Source organism: Bicyclus anynana, chromosome 20 (genome assembly GCF_947172395.1).
Source record: "Bicyclus anynana chromosome 20, ilBicAnyn1.1, whole genome shotgun sequence".
Taxonomy (NCBI): Eukaryota; Metazoa; Arthropoda; class Insecta; order Lepidoptera; family Nymphalidae; genus Bicyclus; species Bicyclus anynana.
Window position 1 is genome coordinate 14366989 of NC_069102.1, and position 24650 is coordinate 14391638.

General features: G+C 35.4%; 1 protein-coding gene across 1 annotated transcript; it reads left to right on the plus strand.

The window, feature by feature from the left end:
- The first annotated feature begins 241 nt into the window (after nt 1-241).
- LOC128199211 (uncharacterized) lies at nt 242-4481 on the plus strand. The gene is made up of 2 exons (XM_052887704.1): nt 242-1220; nt 4269-4481. Exons 1-2 carry the CDS (start codon nt 291-293, stop codon nt 4287-4289), a joined length of 951 nt encoding a protein of 316 aa, XP_052743664.1. The 5' UTR covers nt 242-290; the 3' UTR covers nt 4290-4481.
- The last annotated feature ends 20169 nt before the right edge of the window (nt 4482-24650 follow it).

A 24650-nucleotide genomic window follows, 5' to 3' on the forward strand; every position in this document is an offset into this window, starting at 1 on the left:
ATAATCCTGAAATGACGTCTGTTAAATCCTACTAAGATTATAAATCCGAAAGTTTGTATAGACGTATGTTTGTTTGGATGTTTGTTACTTTTTACTACATTTGGCAAACTGATGATTTTGATGGCATGTGTGAGGGTATTTGATAAAATAAATATGTGATGTAAAATGACAGTTGAAATAAAGTCAGTACAAGCTTAACGCTGGTTTCATTGTGCACGACCTTACATGGCGCAGTCGGAAAATTAAATTATTATTATGTATATTAATAATTTGTGAAAAGTACTCGTATAATGGAAAGTGTCCTGACACCGCCGTCCGCGTTTTATTTTGATAAGAATGCTTCTGATGCTGGGAGTATACATGAAAAATGGATTAAGTGGAAGAGAAGTTATGAAATATACAGCAAAGCGTGTGAAATAAGTAATAAGTCTGTGGAGATTCAAGCGAACATATTATTGCATGTTGTGGGTGAACAGTGTCGAGAAGTGTTAGATCGATGGCCTGAGAAATGTACGACTGTCGAATATATATGGAAAAAGTTAGATGAACAGTTTCAAACAAAGAAAAATTTGACGGTCGAACGTCACAAGTTTTTTATTCGAGATCAACGTGATAACGAGTCAATTGAGCAGTATGTGTTCGAGTTAAGTAAACTAGCTCAAAATTGTGAGTTTCGAGATTTGCAAGAGGAATTAATTAAAGATAGACTGGTGTGTGGCGTGACGAGTGCCGCCATTCGGGAACGTTTGCTCAGAGAGGATGATTTGACGCTTAAGAAAGCCTTGGATATTTGCCGCGCAGCTGTTGCATCTCGCACCTATTCGGAGAATATAAAGCCTGAAAGAGAAGAAACTTATCATACTCATCAAATAAAGCAGACGCAGAATGATGTTTTACAAATAAGATCGAAAATGACGTCATCGCGAGGCCGAACACGAAGCGAGGTACGTGACGCGGCGGAGCATCGGCGGAGCGAGGACCGCGGCGCGGGGTCGCGGGGCCCGCGCGCTGCTGTGCTGCCGCCGCGCGCGCGCCCCCTGGCGGCCGGCGCTAGCCAGCGACGCGCCGCGCCGGGCGCGACCAAACTGTGCGGTTACTGTGGTTGTGTTCATAAAAAGTTTGAATGTCCGGCGTATGGACAAAAGTGTAATCGGTGCTTTCGAAAAAATCATTTTTCTCGCGTATGTGGAGTGAATTATATTGAGAACTCGGATGATGAGGTAATCTATGCGTTAAATCAAAATAGTGATTGGAATATTAATTTAAATATTTGTGGTAATTGGATTAAATTTAAGCTAGACACAGGAGCTGATGTTAATGTCTTACCATTAAGATTTTTGTCAAAATTAAAAGTCAGTCAGGATTGTTTACTAAAAACAAATACAAGATTAAATGGATACTCTGGTGCAAGCATAAATGTCGTAGGTAAAATTTATTTAAGTGTGTTTTATAAAGGAAAAAATTATATGCTCGAATTTAAGATAGCTGATGTTCAATCGGTGCCGATATTGGGACGTTATGCTTGTACAGAGTTGGATGTAGTGAGGCGTGTCATGTCTATTCAGAGTTTTAATAATTTACCGGATTGTGTATCAATGTATGATGACGTATTTCATGGGATAGGGTGTTTACCGGGACATTATAAAATTCATTTAAAGGATGATGCTATTCCTGTAGTACATGCACCTCGAAAGCTTCCCTTTGCTATAAAAGAGGATGTAAGAAAAAAGTTAAATGAAATGGTAGGCCAAGGAATTATTGCTAAGGTAGAAGGCCCGTCAGACTGGGTCAGCAGCATGACGGTTGTTAAAAAACCTAACGGTGATCTGCGTATATGCTTAGATCCTAAGGAATTAAATATGGCAATTAAACGGGAACACTTTAGATTGCCGACATTGGATGAAATTTTATCGAAACTTTCTGGAGCTAAATACTTTAGCACGCTGGATGCATCGTCGGGGTTCTGGAATATTTGTCTAGACGACAAAAGCAGTTCTTACTGTACATTCAATACATGTTTTGGTAGGTATAAGTTCTTACGTCTTCCTTACGGGATTTGCTCGGCGTCAGAAGTATTTCATAAAAAAATGATTGAAAATTTTGATGATATACAGGGTGTTTGTATGTATATTGATGATTTGTTGATATATGGAAGTGATAAAAATGAGCACGATGAAAGGTTAAGACAAGTGTTAGAAAGATGTAAAAAAAATTAATTTAAAATTAAATGCTAAGAAATGTAAATTTGGTTTGGAAGAAATAAAATATTTAGGACATAGAATTACAAAAAATGGACTTTATCCTGATGACAGTCATATAACAGCTATAACTAAAATGCCAGTACCCAAAGATAAAAAAGATGTGGAACGATTTTTGGGTTTAGTAAATTATATAGGTGGTTTTATACCTAATTTATCAGACCGTGTTTTTCCTTTGCGAGAATTATTGAAAAAAGAAATTGAGTGGCATTGGAATGAAAGGCATGATAAATGTTTTCAGGATGTTAAACAATGTCTATCTAGACGTCCTGTTTTACAATACTTTGACGTAAATAAACCAATAATTTTATCCGTAGACGCAAGTAAATCTGGGCTAGGAGCTTGTTTAATGCAAAATAACTTACCAGTATGTTATGCTTCCAAAGCGCTAACTAAAGCTGAGCAGAGGTATGCACAAATTGAGAAAGAGTTGTATGCATGTGTATTTGCGTGTGAGAAATTTTATGCATATATTTATGGAAAAACTGACGTTATTATTGAAAGCGACCATAAACCGTTGATTAGTATTATTAAAAAACCAATTACAGATGCCCCGGGTCGGTTGCAAAGAATGTTGTTACGATTACAACGTTATACATTTAAATTAATCTACAAGCCAGGCAAGCATCTGTACATCGCTGATACACTATCGCGTGCATATGAACCAGCGTCGGCCCTTCACGTGAGTCAGGACAGCCTACATGATGAGGTGTGTGCAGTGTCGCGCGAAGCGGCGTCTGCACTCACTGAATACTTTGACAATGCGCAGTTTGCGGCACTTCAGAAAAGTACGGAGAATGACATTGAATTACAACAATTAATAAAATGTATTAATAAAGGTTGGCCAGTAGAAAAGAGTGAGTTAGTAGATATAGTAAAACCATATTGGAATTATAAAGAGAGTTTGTCAGTCGCTTATGGTCTGATTTGGAAAAATGATAGGGTAGTAGTACCAAAAACTTTACGTAAGGAAATGTTAGGAAGAGTGCACATAGGACATATGGGTCTGGAAAAAACTAAACTGAGAGCTAGGGAGACAATATTTTGGCCAGGTATAAATAATGATATAAGTAACGTAATAAATAGTTGTGATGTTTGTTTAACGCACAAGAAATTTAATCGAAAAGAGAAATTGCAGCCTCATGAAATTCCCGATAGACCTTGGGTTAAAGTAGGCATTGATTTGTTTCAAATAAAAGGCGTAAACTATTTAATAATAGTAGATTACTATAGTAAATTTTTTGAAATAGTTGAATTACATATTACTGATTCTAATTATATTATTAATTGCTTAAAAAATATTTTTTGTCACCAAGGAATTCCAGTTGTGGTATTTTCTGATTGTGGTCCACAGTTCACTTCAACTTGTTTTAAGGAGTTTGTTAGGGAGTGGGAGTTTAAGCATGTCACTTCATCACCTCATTATCCACAATCTAATGGACAAGTTGAGCGTACTATTCAGACGGTAAAGAATATAATGATTAAGACTAAAGAAAAGGGGTGTGACTATCGCTTGGCTATGTTAGAATATTTAAATACACCAATATCAAAAGAATTACCTTCACCTGCAGAGTTATTACAAAGTAGAAAACTGAGAAATATTTTGCCTACATCAAATAATATGTTAAAGCCAAAAGTTCATCATAATGTTAGGGAACAACTATTAAATAGACAGGCTGAGCAAAAGTTTTACTATGACCGTAATGCCAAAAATTTGAAAGAATTATTGAAAGGGCAAAAAGTAAGGATATATGATTTGTGTTTAAAAAAATGGATACCAGGAACAATAAGCGCTGTTCTAGGTAATAGGTCATATGAGGTGACAACCATCAACAGAAGGAAATTAGTTCGTAACAGGCGTCACATTATAGTAGACACATCTACAGAAAGACAAGACACGTCTCACTATGGGTTTGAGTATGATGACATAAACTGTAACATAAATGTACAAACAGAAACTCAAAATACAAATAAAAATACACTTTATAACCAAATTTCTCGTTCTGGCAGGATAGTCAGGCGTCCGGTTAGATGGGGTTTTGAAGACCAGCTTACTTAGCGACTGACCTGGGACTTCTCTGTGTTTTTTTTTTTATATACATATATGATTGTTTAATTTTTTTTTATCTCACTTTTCAGTAAATAATGTGAAATGCATGTTTGTTTTTTTTATAATTTTGTGTTGATTTTAAATATATATATTTTTTTTCTTTATAATTTTGAAAAGGGGGAAATGTCCATTAATTATATTTTTATTTTTTTTATGGGGAAAGATGTGAGGGTATTTGATAAAATAAATATGTGATGTAAAATGACAGTTGAAATAAAGTCAGTACAAGCTTAACGCTGGTTTCATTGTGCACGACCTTACAGCATGAATGTTCGTTACTCTTTCACACCTCGGTTACTGACTGACCTGAAATTTGAAGTAGAGAGAGATTATTGTCTAGATTAACACATAGGCTACTTTTTATCCCGGAAAAATCCATGGTCTCTACAGGATTTCTGAAAAACTGAATTCCAAATTTGAATAAAATTTGAATAAAAAATGTTTTGATTTTATCCGCTAATTATTAGTATTTGTACCACACTCCTAACACATAGGACTTGTAATACGAATATTTAATATTCATATATGAATGAATATTCAATTCCCTATCTGATTGAACGGAGGAGTGTAATTAAAGGTTCTAATGTCTGGCTGCTGGAAAACTATATTTCCAGGAATTAATTTCTCGCTTATTTCCATGAAATTCAGACTGAAAATAACTATTACTATTTTTTATTTAAAAAGGTCTTTATTCAATATTTTTAATTACAAAATAATTAAAATAACATGTAAATCCTACAATGCTATAGTTAATAATTTGTACTGAACAACTTAAAATTATAGAGGTGTATACATAATTTGTTAGGTAGTGATTTTTTAGTTGTCGGGTTTCAAATTACTGTACGTCTCTACAGAATACACAAAGATACCCGTTAAAGATATAGAAATATAAGTAAGTAGTAATACATTGTTCTCCGCCGTGTCTCACGATAAACTAGAAAACTACTATACGGATTTTCATGCGGTTTTCACCAATAGATAAAGTTATCCATGAGAAAGGTTCACATAATTTGTTAAGTTTTTTTGTAAATAAATTAAAATATGACTTTATTACTTTTGGTAGTGTGGTTTTTTTTACTTTAATCCCTTAATTATGCCTTCGTGTTCATTTTGGAAGTGTAAAAACACAAGCCACAACATGAATAAAGAGAAATGTGTAACGAATGATAACGTACTTAATGTGCGAAACCAATGACAATTCTGTGACGCTTTGAGGCCCATCTAACGATCTACGATCGATGTATAAAATCATATTTTTAATGGAAATATTATTATAAAGCTGAGTTAAGGGCTTGAGAAGCTTTCGCCAACAACAAACTTGGCGGATCCAAAATAAGGAGCAAAATAAATAGCCGCAGGCTCTCGTGAATTCTTAACAAACAACTAAGTAGACGAGAAAAACTTATAACTTTTAAATTGACGTTGGTTTACGAACGCGAAGATACACATGAACTTGTGATTGAAGAGCCTCAATAACTCGTATTAAGGCTTCGATGGAGGACAAGAGCTGTTGAGGTTTGAGTCATTATTTATTTATTGACAGCAGAAAAACTTTAAACATTCAGTTACAAAAGTCTTACTAATGCGGCCATCTTTACATGCATTTCTTTCTGCAGTGTTTGGTTAAAAACTTAAAGTAAGATTAAAATATACTTAAATTTACAAGAAATTTATAAAAATAGTTAGAATGTTGCCTCAAAGCGGGTTGGCGAGGCAAGAGTTTAGTAAAGAGGTACGTTTTTTTTTACCATCACCGGGACCGACGACTGACATGCTATCGTGTGACATACTTGCATCTCCACCAAAGTCCCAACTATCACGGGCTTGTATATTAAGGTACTGCATTACTTCATCTGATGATGAAAACCAGCCATTATGCCTCAGGTTGACGGGTGCAAAGTAGCGCATTGTAGGACGTATCCGTAGCAAGTGTGCACTAAGAAGTGTTTGCACAATAGACGTCGGTTGTCCACCTAACATCAGGTCGACCATGTACAAGTTCCTTTTTGCTCTAGTAATACTCAACTGCTTTTATAGTGACATCAGTTTTGCTCTAGTAATACTTAACTGCTTGAAACTTTAACAAAATACACAGGCTTTATAGTGACTCCAGGCTGCTTTATAATTATACTTTTTTATTCAAAGACAAGTTAGTTACTGCAAATCAAAACGGCACCATGAAAAGAAGTAATTTTAAAAATACAAATTCCTACATGAAGAGATACAATTTCCGTTGTAAACCGACCATTACCGAAACAATGTTTTTTTCCCAGAAAAATCCGATTTCAAAAGGAACTTAAAAGTAAAAAATAATTGCTTTATTCACATTTAAGTGTTATTAAAAATGTCTATGGAGCCTGGAGGTGCCGCTATCCACGGTAAAAGTGTATTACAATTTACAAAGTCGAATTTAATACATTTGACTTAACTTTGAATAGTCGTACAATCGTATTAATATAACTTTTTTACGAGTAGGTAATTGTATTTTGTAAGTTATCAGTAAGATCATCAATCATCATAAAAGTTTGCATGACGCCGACATCCATAACATTTTGAAGTAAAATTTAAGTAATTGAATAAGGTGTTAAGCTTTTATAATTGGCGTTACAATTTTAGTTTTTGCTTTTTGAAGATGTTTGTTGAGATATTCTTATTTCTAGACTTACACACATTTCTATTTACTTGACATACATCTATACAATTGATTTTTACAGATTTATGATAACTAACATAAAAATATGCGAAAAATTTATATTTTAAAGTTGGTAAAAAAACAATAACTTATTCTTTGTTTGTTTGTATCAACGTTATAACATTAAAAATTTCATCACGAGATCGCAACTAAGTGTCGAGGTCTCGCGAATCCCTCTTAATATTAATAAAATGGCAACCCTTAGTCTTTGTCAACGACGAGTTTATTTTTTATTTTCTGCGAAGTTTTCCCTGGTCCACCCTTTAGCTGATGACGTCATTCGCTGGCCTGGCTTCTGTCACGATGTTTTTTTAATTCCATAGTGTGAACTCTGAATTAATCACTATATCTTATTTTGTATGTTGTTAGACAGAGAGCGATCTAATGATGAAATCCTGGAGAAATCGAGAGGAACTATTGAAATTCGTAGGGGCGGCCAATACGTTTCCTTATTTTTTCATAAAGTATTTGAATGCACTACAACTTAATGAAGGTCTGGAGTCGATCTGATGATGGAGCCGAATCACTGATTTAACACGTCAACGGTTTAGAGTAGTTACCTTGTGTTTGGGTTTGATTAATTTTTATTGGTGAGAACTTTACATCAAGATGGGTCGTGACTGTCATTAGGGGTCTGGTGATGGAGACGAAAAACTCTTAAGGGAACTCCTCAACGGTTTAAAGCAGCAACCTAGTGATTGGGCTTGATAAATTTGTATTGATGAGAATTTTCCTCCTAGATGTGTTGTGACTGTTATTATGGGTCTAATGATGAAGACGAAGGACAGTTAAGGGAACTCCTTTATGGTGGCTTTGGCTGGACGGTTTCTACCCACGCGGCATCGTATCGGAACGCTATTGGCAGTACGATTAGCCATGGCCGATGCCTACTATTAAACCAGATAAAAAAATATCAGTATTACTAAGCCTCCTTGGCCTCCACTTGCAGTGTGACTTATAAACCTCAAAAGGTAGTTGATAATTTGACATAGTGTCCATTATTTAGCTAGCTATATCTATGGCATATCTTCGTCGGAAGGTAACTTAATACTTGAATGTTATAGCCCATAAACTTAGAAGGGTCACTGAGATAATATTATCGGATTACAGGTATACAGCTCAGATGGTTTAAACGGCCTATGATAGCTTTATAGTGTTCTCGAATGACCATCGCGATGGAGTAAGTTTACTGTCATTTGTAGGGTTACGTACCTTAAGAGGTAACATCAGAACCCTTATATGATCAACTCGTTGTCCGTCTGTCTATCAAGACTATTTATCTACGTAACCCGTGATAGAGTTACCAACCATAAACTTAGTCTATTATAGGTTTATTTTATTCAAACTTCTAAGTGACCGTAAAATACGGCCCGTCCTACATCTTTTTCAATTTCTCAAGGGAATCACATGTTATTAGATACTTTCCGTTTACCTAGAACTATCAAAGTCAAGTAATACCGCAATACGACAAGTAAAGAAAAAAAATATTTTTTTTTGTAACCTAATTACTAGTTTTTGCAATTAAGTCACAAAACTAGTAATCCAGTCATTTACAGATTTACAGCTGGGTATCTCGAATTCCGAGGTGAACTTTCTATAATGACTGGACTATAGAGTCTTTATGTAAGATATGGTGGTATAAATTGAGTTAACTGTGCCACCGTTTGAAAAGCCTTGATTGGCGCAAGTTTAATATTTTTATAATTTTTTTACGATTCTGACTTACTAGCGGACGCCCGCGACATCGTCCGCGTGGATATCAGCTTTTCACAAATCCCGCGGGAACCAGGGATGTTATTATACACATAAACCTTCCTCCTCAATCACTCTATCTATTAAAAAAATCGCTTTAAAATACGTTGCCAAGTTTTAAAGATTCAAGCATACCTAGGGACAGAGATAGCGAGTTAGTTTTATACTATGTAGGTAGTAATGGTGACGAATTTAAGAAACCATCGGCGGGCGGTCCGGCGTGCACTAATCCGGGTTTTTAACTGATTTTTCACTTTGCTATTATGTTAAGATCTTTAGTTCTAAAGCTAAGCTGTACCTGGACAACCATAACACTAGATATATCGGGCACCTAATGGCATAATAATAGCAGTTAGTAAGTGCAACAAAGTTGCGGTTACAGCAAACTGTTACTTAGTAAACTGGCTACGTTGTCCGGGCAACCGTTAACTAAACTAATTTGCGCTTTGATTAAAATTTTGCTACCAACTATTCAAACAAGAAGGATGCAATTAAGGTCAACCGAGCCGCACGGGTCTGTAAACAGAAGTTATTGGCTGATATTCCCAATATTTATAGTTCTTGATACAAAACTAATCAATAACTTGTTTGATGAGCTTTCTGATGTACAACATCATGTTCAACCAACTTCCAATAATGAGGTTATGTGTTCAGTTGTATATTTTTTTTATGTAACCGTTTTTCAAAAATATTTTGATTCTTTATAAAGTTTAAGGGTCCAATGTCCTGTATTTAATAATCCCAGCTTACTGACTGAGTTATTGACTGATTCATCATTAAAGTCTTGTAGTGTACAAATAAAAAGTATTAAATATAATAAATAAATAAATAAATAAAGTTTAAAATTCAGTTTCTCTTGCTTAAAATTATTTACACGATACCAAAACAAAAACAAGGATTTTTAATTTTTTGTCTGTCTGTTTGTGTAGATTAATCTTTGGAATGGCTGAAAGGATTTTAATGTGATTTTTATCCTTAAAAAATCCATGGTTCTCGCGAGATTAGTGAAAAACTAAATCTCACGCTCTTTAGTCACGGTTAAAAAATAAATATAATCTTTTTAACATAAAAATGAAACCGACTTCAAAAACTTACTTCAGATATTTTGATTTTTACACAAAATTAGCAAACTAGTTTTCATGAAAATTAAATAAGACCAAGGAAGTCTCTTTCAAAATTGGTAAGTAAATGACAATGATAAGAGGTAACAAACATAAAAAAAAAACACATCGAATTGAGTACCTCCACCTTTTTTTAAAAGTCGGTTAAAGTAACTAAAGGAAGCCGTGTTAAGTGTGCCGCTACCACAACACCTGTAATGATGTTAACATCAAAGAGACAGTGCGACAGTCGCTGTTTATTATTAACTTATGAAGAAAATAAGACAAAGAGAATGGCCGTGTTTTTTAATAAAATAAATGGAGGAATCAAATAAAAGAGCGTTGATTTAATCGTCATAACATCGTAAATCTTTCCCGAAGACGCTCCGTGTAGGAAAATCGTCCGTTTTCCTTATGCGGAAAATAATAAAAAAAGTTTCTTCTCGAGCGAATAAAGCATTCAAGCGAACAGATAATGTTGAGTTTTGTGTGAGATCTTTTAACGATCAATTTACTAATACATCGTGGTTACCAGTTTACTTAATCATAACTGTCCATCGAAATGTATTGTTTTGAAATTAAAAAAAATACTTATTTAATGTTTGGCTCGTGCTACATTGTAAGAACCGGCTCATTACTAAGGGCCCCGTATGGGTTCTAGTCTACTAACTAACTAACTAGTCGGGCATACTTCGACGTTCGCCGAGTCTTAACCGTGTTTTATTATACCTAATAAAAAAATGACTATTTTTTTTTCTGTTTTCATATTTCCTCCCAAAACCGATTAACCGTTAAATCCGTTTTTTACAATTAAGTTAAATTTAAAATTTTACTACAAGTTACGTAACTTTTATAACACTGTCAGATATTTTTGAAAATGACCAAAGGGTAGTTTTTGTAGGATAGTAAAATTACAAAATTCACGCAAACGAAATCCCGGGCTTTAGCTTGTCTTAGATATTATTATATTATATATGAGTCCAAAGGTTAAAAATAAACAAAGTCTCAGGAACAGATAAAACAAATACCATTAAAATAAAAAAAAAAGAAATATCTCGAAGAGATGCAAAAGTATTTCAACAAATACCCTCCGCTTGTGAAATGGAATTAAATCCTCCCAAGCATATTTCCATCGCACCACAGTACTACAATCTGGTTAAAAGTACAACTTTACGTTGTACCTCTCTTTTTCTTATCGATATAAAAATAAAGTTCAAAATTGCGTTATCTAGATGCAACACCACACTTGATGCGACAGTCCGAAGATTCCAAACGTCACGAAATTTAATTTTAAATCCGCATAAAGTTTGCATTTGTTAGATTGAGTTCGAATTCTGTAGCAAAGTTCAGGGGTTGCCAACATTGATGGCGGTTGGATTATTTTTAATGAAAAAAAAATCTGTTTCCTACGATTTTAAGTGTGTCGATTCCGTCCGTTCCGTCTCTCAACAAAAAAATGTTATTTATTCCATACTACAAACAGTTCAGACATATACGTTCAAGGTTTATATATAGGCACAATAGCAGCATTAAGTTTGGTTTGATATGTTTGTTCTATAAACTACGAGTAATCCGTTTCCCTCAATTGCATGTTTTGTTAATCAATAGATTGACAATGTTTTAACCAACAAGTTCAATATTTGCTAAACAGTAATATTTACTATCGAGATTAGTTTCAACGTTTGTTGATGATAATCAAAAGAGTTTAAAATTTAAACAGAATACTCAAATAAGTTACTACTAGGAGAGTTTGTTTATCACCCTTTCATTCCTACATCACTAAACCGATTTGAAGAATTATTTCACCAATGAAAAGCTGCGTTATCAGTGCTCGTTAATTCCTGTGATTTTCATCAATAAATTGTTATTTGGGTCCGTTCATTAACAGCCTGTATTCGTCCACTGCTGGACATAGGCCTTTCTGAGAGCGCGCCACCACTCACGATCCTCCACCTTTCTCATCCAGCCGCTTCCTACTACCTTCTTGATGTCGTCGTTCTATTTTATGTTTATCCATTGTAATTAGTAAATAAAATTTAAAATATGAATAGAAACATTTTAGTTTCTTATTGTTATTTTATTGATGTACAATAACAACATGGTACAATATATAACAATAAATTAATAAAATATCTTTTATTGCTTTCTCTACTTGTATTGTGTATATCGTAGACTACATCATCACAACTCATCATATACTGCGAACGTATACAAATCAAAGCTCTCTAACCTTGTCTTCAAGGATCTATTTCAAACGGAAATCTCTGAGGACCAATCTCAAATAGGTGCTCAAAGACTTCGGTAACGACACTTCACTATCGAATCTTTCAAACTCAAACAAATGGCGAACCACACAGAACTAATATAAGGCATCCACAGAGTTGCAGTCTATTTTCAAAGGAGTGAGCTCCTTTCAAACTTTTCACTCCGAACTTATTCGCGTGAATGCTGAACAAGTCTCGAACCTTCTATGTTGCAGTTTTAGTTCGCTAGGTTGACGTGTCTGATACTGCCCGGTTAATGTCAGCAATGTTAAATTTATAATTAATACTTTGGCGTTAACGTTTTGGATAATTATGTCAAGGTAAACAAAAACATTTTACTAGAGGACATTAAACAAGAAGGATGCAATTAAGGTCAACCAAGCCGCACGGGTCTGCAAACAGAAGTTATTGGCTGGTATTTCCAATATTTATAGTTCTTGATACAAAACTAATCAATAACTCGTTTGATGAGCTTTCTGATGTACAACATCATGTTCAACCGACTTCCAATAATGAGTTTCTGTGTTCAGTTGTATATTATTTAGCCTGCTTCAATCTTAGACTGCATCATCACTTACCATCAGGTGAGAGTGAGATTGTAGTCAAGAGCTAACTTTAAAAAATTATATTCACCGTCTTGTAGACCGTTTTTCAAAATTATTTTGTTTATGAGTGTTATGGGTCCAGGGTCTCATATAATTTTAATAATCCCAGCTAACTGACTGAGTTATTGACTGATCCATCATTAAAGTTTAAAGTTCAGTTTCTCTTGCTTAAAATTATTTAAACGATACCAAAACAAAAACAAGGATTCTAAAATTTATGTCTGACTGTGTGTATAAGTTAATATTTAGAAAGGCTAAAAGGATTTTAGTGTGATTTTTATCCTGGAAAAATCCATAGTTCTCGAGAGATTTTTGTGAAAACTAAATCTCACGCGCTATAAGTCACGGTTATAAAATAAATATAATCTTTTTATCATAAAATTCGCACCGACTTAAAAGACTTATTTTCATTTTAACACCAAATTACTAAACCGGTTTTCATGAAAATTAAATGAGACCAATCTGGAAGTCTCTTTCAAAAGAGTTTTAGTAAGTAGGTAAATGTCGAAGTTATAAGGTACAAAAATAAAAAAAAACGAAATCGAATTGAGAACCTCTTTCTTTTTTTAAAAGTCGGTTAAACTAAAGGAAGCCGTGTTAAGTGTGCCGCTACCACAACACCTGTAATGATGTTAACATCAAAGAGACAGTGCGACAAACGCTGTTTATTATTAACTTATGAAGAAAATAAGACAAAGAGAATGGCCGTGTTTTTTAATAAAATAAATGGAGGAATCAAATAAAAGAGCGTTGATTTAATCGTCATAACATCGTAAATCTTTCCCGAAGACGCTCCGTGTAGGAAAATCGTCCATTTTCCTTATGCGGGAAATAATAAAAAAAGTTTCTTCTCGAGCGAATAAAGCATTCAAGCAAACAGATAATGTAGAGTTTTGTGCGAAATCTTTTAACGATCAATTTACTAATACATCGTGGTTACCAGCATACTTACTCATAACTGTCCATCGAAGTGTATAGTTTTGAAACTTAAAAAAATACTTGTTTAATGTATCGCTCGTGCTGCGTTGTAAAAACGGGCTCATTACTAAGGGCCCCGTATGGGTTCGAAACTAGTCGGGCATACTTCGACGTGTTTTGACCTGACTCTTAACCGTGTTTTATTATACCTAATAAAAAATTATTTTTGTTAATTTTATTATTTTTTATTTTCATATTATTTCGTTGTGTTTTGTGTGTTTCGTTTCGTCATGTAAAATCCGTTTTTTACAATTAAGATAAATTTAAAATTTTACTATAAGTTACTAAAGATAACACTGTCAGATATTTTTGAATTTGAACAAGGGGTAGTTTCTGTAGGATAGTACAACTACTAAATTCACGCGAACGAAATCCCGGGCTTTAGCTTTTCTGAGATATTATTATATTATATATGAGTCCAAAGGTTAAAAATAAACAAAGTCTCAGGAACAGATAAAACAAATACCATTAAAATAAAAAAAAAAGAAATATCTCGAAGAGATGCAAAAGTATTTCAACAAATACCCTCCGCTTGTGAAATGGAATTAAATCCTCCCAAGCATATTTCCATCGCACCACAGTACTACAATCTGGTTAAAAGTACAACTTTACGTTGTACCTCTCTTTTTCTTATCGATATAAAAATAAAGTTCAAAATTGCGTTATCTAGATGCAACACCACACTTGATGCGACAGTCCGAAGATTCCAAACGTCACGAAATTTAATTTTAAATCCGCATAAAGTTTGCATTTGTTAGATTGAGTTCGAATTCTGTAGCAAAGTTCAGGGGTTGCCAACATTGATAGCGGTTGGATTATTTTTAATGAAAAAAAAAAAATCTGTTCCCTACGCTTTTAAGTGTGTCGATTTCGTCCGTTCCGTCTCTGAACGAAAAAAGGTTCAGTTCAGACAAATACGTTTAATGTTTCTATCTAAGCACAGCTAAGTTTGGTTTGATATGTTTGTTCTATAAACTACGAGTAATCCGTTTCCCTCAATTGCGTGTTTTGTTAAATAGATTGACAATGTTTTAACCAACAAGTTCAATATTTGCAAAACAGTAATATTTACTTTCATCGTTTGTTGATGATAATCAAAAGAGTTTAAAATTTAAACAGAATACTCAAATAAGTTACTACTAGGAGAGTTCGTTTATCACCCTTTCATTCCTACATCACTAAACCGATTTGAAGAATTATTTCACCAACAAAAAGCTGCGTTATCAGTGCTCGTTAATTCCTGTGATTTTCATCAATAAATTGTTATTTGGGTCCGTTCATCAACAGCCTGTATTCGTCCACAGCTGGACATAGGCCTTTCCGAGAGCGCGCCACCACTCACGATCCTCCACCTTTCTCATCCAGCCGCTTCCTACTACCTTCTTGATGTCGTCGTTCTATTTTATGTTTATCCATTGTAATTAGTAAATAAAATTTAAAATATGAATAGAAACATTTTAGTTTCTTATTGTTATTTTATTGATGTACAATAACAACATGGTACAATATACCTATAACAATAAATTAATAAAATATCTTTTATTGCTTTCTCTTCTTGTATTGTGTATATCGTAGACTGCATCCTCACAACTCATCATATACTGCGAACGTATACAAATCAAAGCTCTCTAACCTAGTCTTCAAGGATCTATTTCAAACGGAAATCTCTGAGGACTTATCTCAAATAGGTGCTCAAAGACTTCGGTAACGACACTTCACTATCGAATCTTTCAAACTCAAACAAATGGCGAACCACACAGAACTAATATAAGGCATCCACAGAGTTGCAGTCTATTTTCAAAGGAGTGAGCTCCTTTCAAACTTTTCACTCCGAACTTATTCGCGTGAATGCTGAACAAGTCTCGAACCTTCTATGTTGCAGTTTTAGTTCGCTAGGTAGACGTTTCTGATACTGCCCTATAATAATGTTTTAGATAATTATGTCAAGGTAAACAAAAACATTTTAATAAAATATGGGTACTAGAGGACGCTCGCGACTTCTATCGAGTGAATTTCAGTTTCTTACAAATCTCGTACTAGGTTTGAAGAAACTGAAGGAGTCTTTTGTTCCAGAGCAGGTATGATCTGTCGATAATTGGAAGCAAAAACAACTTTTTTAGATCGTTAGTACTTTTTTACAGAATTTTAAAACACTAGCTAGTGTTTCAAAATTCTGTTTGACTGGCGAAATGCGAATTCCTATTTTATCCTTTTTGCCTTTGTGGAAAATGGACTTTACCGATTTGTGTTTTTCACTTTGTATGCTTTTCTCACTTCGCCCGTAGCATATCTATCTCGTCGTAAGGATTCATGGCCAACAGGAAATGTGGGGACACAAATTCTCCGAAATCCCACCGTATGTTTAAAACATAGCGATTTCGAAAATTCGTACCAAAGATTACCATAAATCCAACCTTTTCTGTATTTTAAGGACATTAGAAAATAATATTAACATGTAGAACGAAATAACTAAAAACTTTAAATTTTTTTACTTGTGCACTTAGGTATACCAAACTCCCACTTCTAGTTATTTCCTGATTGTGTAGATGTCCCCAGAGCGAAACCACGGCGACGTCACTGGGGGTTTTGTCCAGGGGGTCCATATCTGGCAGATGGGAGGCTTCGGCCGTGGCTAGTTACCACCCTACCGGCAAAGATGTACCGCCAAGCGATTTAGCGTTCCAGTACGATGTCGTGAAGATACCGAAAGAGGTGTCAATTTTCAGCCTCCTCCTAAAAGTTAGCCCGCTTTCATTTTAGATCGCATCATCCATCAGGTGAGATTATAGTCAAGGGCTAACTTGTAAAGAATAAAATAAAGAAAACAAATAGTTAAAATACTTACGTCACTAATATAGTAATTCACGGAGACCATACAACGGTTTATAATAATTAATCGGGAGTCAAACCGAGTTGGTACAAAATTAAATCGCGGCAAATTAATTATCATTTAGTCGTAAACAGCTACAAAGCAGTCATGCTAAATACACTGCTGTTATTAGTCCAATAGCATTAAGCTACACGTTTAGAATTTGGTTTTAACAATACGAACATGAGGAAATTCGGATTTAGAATATTCGGATCGAATCATACTGTGATTTCTAGCTATAGCTTCGTCCGAATCTACGTATATTATATCATATTTTTGCCATCGGTTAGGATTGGATAGGACATGTAAGTGTTTATACAAGTAATTTTAAAAGCCTCAATAGCTCAGCGGTAAGAGCGGTGAGATTCATCACCGAGAGGTGGTGGTTGATCCTCACCCCGTTGGTCTATTCGTACCCACTCCTAGCACAGTTTTTCCCGACTAGTTGGAGGGGAATGGGAATATAAGTCATATTATAAAAAAATATATGGCAAATATTCTTTTTAAAAAAAAACATATTAACTTTTTTTTAATCTTTACAAGGTAGCCCTTGTTTATAATCTCACCTGATGGTAAGTGTATGCAATCTAAGATGGAAGCGGGCTAACTTGTTAGGAGGATAAAAATCCACACTCTTTTCGGTTTCTACACGACGTCGTACCGGAACGCTAAATCGTTTGGCAGTATGTCTTTGTCGGTAGGGTGGTAACTAGCCGCGGCCAAAGCCTCCCACCAGCCACAATGCAATTCAATCAGTTCGTAAATAATCACAATTATCTTCGGATTCGGAATACGAAAATCGGATTTATATGAATTAGCATCACGGCTATTTCGGATTCCTTCTCCTTGGCTTCAGATTGGATGCATTGCAGACCTACTTCGTAGGTCCAGTGCATAGCCTGTGTAGCTTCAGATCATGAGTTTTAAGTCCTGGAATATTTTCCGTACTTCCAGAGTAGCACTTCAAATAGAGTCAGAGTTAGAAGATTGAAGGTGTCACGTTCCCTTGCCTTCATCGAGCACGTCATTCCGTAAGTCCTGATCATTATTTTTAATACGTTACAAAGTTGGCCACCTCGCTACACATTGAAGCTGCATAGTGTGTTTAAGCTCCAATTTTGTCACCACTACCGGAATGATCTAGTCCTTCCATGGGTCTTTACTAATATTGATGCTGCTGTATTGTAGAATAGTTGTGTATTAAAATCAACTGTAGGGCTATTCTATAACAATGATTTTATAATTCGACAGTGTCAGGTTCGAATTAACCTATATCTCTCTCTATCTTTAGTATGGTTTAAGACAGAGAGAGATAGAGACGAATTCGAGACTCACACTGTCGAGTTTTACTTGTAATAGCTTCGTTATAGAATAACGCTACTGGTCTGATAGTTTTTTGACGGGGGTCGCGCTCAAAGCCTCTCTGACACTGGGGGTTGCATCACACCCCACAGTACATTAGTCAACCCGAGCATTTCAATATTACACTGACGGTAATACGCTACATAAATTTTCACGAGATAATAATGGTTTATATTTTGTTGTGTCGTAAATATTTGCAGCATTCGTTTGATTTACATATTTAATTATAATTTGTTATTCATTTGTTTTTCATTAATGAGCTCGCTAATACAATTACAAACAACGGATTACTAATAACATTTCTAATGAATAGCGTACAGCTTTCGTTTTAGTTGAAATCATGTTTAGTTGTGGAATAGTAGACATGAATTTACTTCTATCTTTCTCTGTCTATAGTGTCGTGTTAGTCAAAGGGAGATAGAAGTAATAATTGAAACTCGGGTTAACTAGTTATAAAAACATCGTTATATAATAGGATTAGTAGGTCCAATTTGGGTGATTAAAATTGATTTTTTAAATTATTTCATTTAAAGGTAAGATAAGATTTAGGTATGATTGATTGATTTAAATTATTTCATTTAAAGGTATTACACCTTTAAAGTATGGTAAAAGCGTAATATATTATTGACAACAACTTACGAGTACCTGATGGTAAGTAATGGTCGAACCCTTTTCGGTTTGTACACGACATCGTACCGGAACGCTGAATCACTTGGCCGGTCTTTGCCGATAGAGTGGTAACTAGATACGGCCGAAGCATCCCACCAGCCAGATTTAGATTCAGATTCAGTAATTTTGGATTTATACCAGGTTTTAGTTAATTGATACAAATTAACAACCATTGGATTAACGTGATTTTCTAAGCACAGGGTTGAAACATCACAAACTTCCTAACTCCGGGGACTTTCTTGTCAGTAGAACCCAATAACCACAAACTAACTCAATTACCGCATCTAGAACTAGAACTTGTGACATCGAGATCTATCTAGAATTATTATTATGTTAAGATATTATTAGGACATCATTTTGAGACTAGCGGACGCCCGCGTCTTCTTCCGCCCTTACACCTCCTTAATACGGCCCTATCGCAAAATCCGTTCTTAGCGAATTCCTACTAACTATAGACTACCTCCCTGCCAAATTTTTTTTTGTACTTCAAGCAGTTTTCGAAATAACTAGCTTACGCCCGCGACTTCGTCCGCGTGGAATTCAGTTTTTCACAAATCCCGCGGGAACCATGTATTTTTCCGGGATGAAAAGTAGCCTATGTGTTAATCCAGAGTAAAATCTATTTCCATTCCAAATTTCAGCCAAATCGCTTCAGTAGCCGCAGCGTGAAAGAGGAACAAACATACTTACACACTTACACAAACTTTTGCCTTTATAATATTAGTGTGATAAAAATGTTATTACTTTAATTATTATTTAGTTATTAACTAGCGGTCACTCACGAGTTCGTCCGCTCTTAGACCTCTTTAACCCAACCCTGTCGCAAAATCTGTTCTTAGCAGACTTGGAACTAACTAGTGGTCAATGCCAAATGTACCTAAATCAAGTTTTGATAATTCGTGATGTGATCTTTCGCTTTTATATATTTAAATTTAGGATTTTATATTTTCTAAATAGGGTCATGTCTAGTAGTCAGCTTTAGACCACCCCACTAGCAAAGATATACCGACAAATATCTTACAAAGGATTTAGCGTTCTGGTATGATGCACCGTACAAACCACAGAACAGAAAACGCTAAAAGATATCTTTTTAAATCTGTGGTACAAACCATCAGAGATGTAGCTAGAATAAAAATGTACCTCTTTTGAGTTAATCTACATTGCACAAACCATCATATGGTTAGAATAAAGATGTACCTCTTTAGAGTTAATCTACATTTAAGTCTACATCCTCACCTAACATTAGATAATGTAAAGGTAATGTAGGGCAAAGTCTCTATACAGAATATCCTTAAGCGATCCAAGGAATCGATATCTTCTGGTATTGGTCAGCTTTGGCAAAAAAGACACCATATCTGGTATATAAGTATATAAGTAGTTAAATTTAACTATAAAATTAAGAAATAACTGCTGATACCCGCACGAAGTCTTGAATGACGTGACGCAAAGCCTCATATGGAGCGCGGCCAACGGGAAAATGTGCGCCATTTTGTTTTAGAGGGCAATGTGACCCGGTTGAGTAAGCTTATATTATCATTATGATGCATTCTAATAGTTGCACATGTGCACAACGTCTCTAACTAGGGTAGGCACTAGATAATCAAATTATAAAAACTAGACTTAATTTCTTTAATAATGCGGCCTTGTGATTGTTTTAGGTACGATTAGGTAGTGTATTTTTGCACTATAAGAAGGTCAAACCAACTTTGGTATAAAACTTCTGTGTCAATAACATCAGCCTATTTTTAATAGCCAACTCTAGAGCTGTAGAAGAAAAGGAGCAGGTAATCACTCACCATGCTGCTTGGCGAGTTTAGGGTGATATTTTTTGTGAAACAATTTGTTATAAAATATTAGATAACTATCGAAAATGATGTCTTAATGCTTCTTCCGAGGTATGGGGTACGAGGGTGTAACTCTGCTAATTTTCCAGCTCTTGTTGCTAGTAACAGTTTTTGGAAGATCTTAAACCTAGGACCATAAAGTACAAAGCCGCGTACAAATATGATTGATTGTTATCAAAGAGTTACGAGTATATGAAAATTTCAAGCAAGTTTGTCAAACATGTTTAATTGTTAACGGGTAGAGATAAATGGAAGTTTTTCATCTATTTATTTATTTAATAATCAAGCAATACCGCACATGCTACATAATATTAATTATACAAGTTACATTTTACTATATAATGCAAGTTATGGATACCCAGTTTGGGCGTAGTCTTTTGTCGAGTGAGTGATAGGGAGACCGATTTTATTTTTCATTTTATTTATCATTCATGTAGTCATTCGCGTAGTAGCACCTTTAGTCCAGAAAGTCCCTTAATTTCTTTTTGAAAGCAATATCTATTTGGCATGAAAGTACATAATTTAGTTAGGTACATTCCAAAAATATCGGAGCATTTTATATCTGTTCAACTTTTAAAAACTCATATTCCTCGAAGGAAGAAGTATTGCGAACGTTTAGTCTAATTGAAACACAGAGGTCCAATAAATCTGCGCGAACCTTTTAATAAAGCCCTCAGCTCCTGCAGAGAGCGAATATATTCGGTTTTATCTTCTGTAACAGACGTTCGCCTCTATTCCTATCCCCGTCGATGGTAATGGTAGATAGTCGCGTTATTATTACGTAAAATATTATAAAAATTGGCAAGAAAACGTTTATCTATACTAATATTATAGAGAGGTAAAGAGTGCGGTATTGTATCGGGTAATCTCTAAATCTTATATTCGTTATCAACTCATATTCGGCTCACTGCTGAGCTCAAGTCTCCTCTTTAGAATGAGAGGGGTTAGACCAATAGTCCACCGTGCTGGTCCTATGCGGATTAGCAGAGAATTAGGAAAATTCTCTGTTATGCGTTTCCGCACGATGTTTTCCTTTACCGTTTGAGACACGTGATATTTAATTTTTTAAAATGCACACAACTGAAAAGTTGGAGATGCATGCTCTGGACCTCATTCGAATCCACACCCTCCAGAATCAGGGGCAGAGGTCATATCCACTGGGCTATCACATACATATCATACATACATATCTAGTACACTGATTTTGAAAATTATTTCACCACTAAAATGCCACGTTATTTGTGAATATCATAGGCTGCATTTTATCCCTGTATTCTCACAAGAACCGAAAAAACGCGGGTAAAACCGGCTGTAAAGTCAGTACCTACACTATATAATTATTCACCCATACCCAACAAGCCTGCGCTAACACCCTGTCGATGGCAAGGCTTATCCTTAGTGTCACCTGACGCATGGATCAGTGGATGGTAAAAATGTTTTTGAATTTTTTAACATGCTCTGACACGCATATAATCGAGTGACGTCAGATCAACGATAAATAAGCTTTTGGGTTTTGTTGTTTAGGTTTCCGTGCCTTAATGGTAAATCGGGACCTTCACTATGTTAAGTCTCCGCTGTCTGTCTGTCTGTCTGTCTGTTACAAGGCTGTATCTCATGAACTGAGCCGCTATTATAAAAAATACTAAAAAACCAGAAAAAAATAAACATTTATGGGTGCTTCCATACAACAATACACATAATAGTAGGTATGGAATCCTTCATGCGCGAGTCCGACTCGCACTCGGCCGGTTATTTTCAAAATCTCTGGTAGAATCTGAACATGTCTGAGAAAAAAGAAAAGCTCAGTACTTTTCAGTCCGACCCAGGACTCGAACCCAGGACCTCGTGGTCCGAAGCCACACAGGCTAACCACTGGACCGACGAGGAAAACATAAACAGGGAAGATGATCCACTGCGCTATCCCAAAGATCCTTAACAATAACACAATCATCAATATCAACCCATATTCGGCTCACTACTCGTGTTCGAGGCCAATAGTCCACCACGCTGGCGCAATGCGTATGGCAGACTTCACACACGCAGAAAATTCTCTGGTATGCAGGTTTCCTCACGATGTTTTCCTTCACCGTTTGAGACACGTGGCATTTAATTTCTTAAAATGCACACAACTGGAAAGTTGGAGGTGCATGCCCCGGACCGGATTCGAACTTACGCCCTCCGGAATCGGAGGCAGAGGTCATATCCACTGGGCTATCACGGCTCAACAGTAAGTTACATAATAACAACGATAAATAATTTCTTATAAGAACGAAAAGCTAAGTATTACACTACCTAACCCAGCCACGTTGACTAAAGAAACAGTAAAATTCGGTCAGGAAAACACGACAGTTGATTCGCCGCGCTATCAGTCCCTAAGTTACATAGTATCTACTTAATAAGAACGATAATTTCTAATAAGAACGAAAAACTAAGTATTACACTACGTAACCCAGCCACATATACTAAAGAAACAGTAAAATTCGGTCAGGAAAACACAACAAATGATCCGCCGCGCTATCAGTCCCTAAGTTACATAGTATCTACTTAACAAGAACGATAATTTCTAATAAGAACGAAAAGCTAAGTATTACACTACCTAACCCAGTCACATAGACTAAAGAAACAGTAAAATTCGGTCAGGAAAACATAAGTTGATCCGTCGCGCTATCAGTCCTTAAGTAACATAGTATCTACTTAATAAGAACGATAATTTCTAATAAGAACGAAAAGCTAAGTATTACACTACGTAACCCAGCCACATAGACTAAAGAAACAGTAAAATTCGGTCAGGAAAACACAACAGTTGATCCTCCGCACTATCCGTCCCCAAGTTACATAGTAACTACAAAACACTCAAACGGCGAGCACGTAAACAAACAGTGACCCGCCGCGACCCGCGCCATCCATCTTTATTTGTCACTGCTCCTGATTTATTACACGACAACAACCCAATGGACAGCCTGTGACAGCCAGACATTCCTCATTATATAAAAACTAAAACTTTGTCAGCCTATACTCCTCCCATAGAAAAGCACGGAGGCCAATTATGGCGTTTAGGATGTTGTGGCTTTGCAAGGATCCAAACCCCCAATCGTCCATGTATAAGAGCTACCGCACACAGAGGCTCAATAACTTTAAATAATTGCTGACTAAATCGCAAAGAAGATTAATAGGTAGGTAATAATGATAAATGAGCTCCTCGCACTCCAATTTGTAAAAAAAAATTGTAAAAATACGCAAATTAGTCGGCCAACTTACAATGCGGGCGCTCTAAACCGTATTTTTATATTTTCCTCGACTAAAACGAGAAATCAAGACCCTAATCGCCAGTTACTTAGCTTCGCAGCAACTTTTCGAAAAATACTTTTCAAGATTTTTATTTTCAGAGAACTTTATGGATCACTTAAGGGTTACCGCGAAGCTAAGGGTTTGGCTACTGAAGACATATTTCTTATGATATCTCGTTGCAAAATTTCATTTCACTTGAAAACTTGATACTTGCTACTTTTTAAAGCCCCGGTTTAAACACCATAATTGACTCCGTACATACTTATGGTAGGAGGATGAGCTGACAGACTTTTAGCGTTTTTATAATGAGGCATGTCTGACTGCCACAAGCTCTCGGTCTACGACAACATTGTCGAAGCGTCATTTTGCTGTTACGTGTACAAGTGAGCCATTACTTTAAGTGACGATTTACTTTTGTCACGGTTACATGCACTTTGTAGTAAAAAATATTGTATTTTTGTTGAGCTTTTTGTGACAAAGCTTATTCGGCGACGTATTACTGACATGCCTGTTTTTTGTGGTAAACAGGATCAAAGCTGTACATTTTTTGGTTCCAAAGTTAACTGTTGTAGTTTCGCCACGTCTGTTCGTCTGTGTGTCTGTCTGTGGCTTATCTTGAAACGTCTTAATCTTAATATATAAATGCGAAAGGTTGCATTCATCACGAAATCTCAAAAAACCGCTTAAAAGACAAAGATGAAATTTGGCAGGGAGGTAGTTTATTTGAAATTTTTAATTTTAATTAATTGAAAATACTTAACTTCTTTTTTATTTTTGATTGTTGTTATACTATGCTAATTTATATTCTGTAAAATTGTTACTGTCATTCGAAACTATTGCTTGTTTAAAAACATTTTTT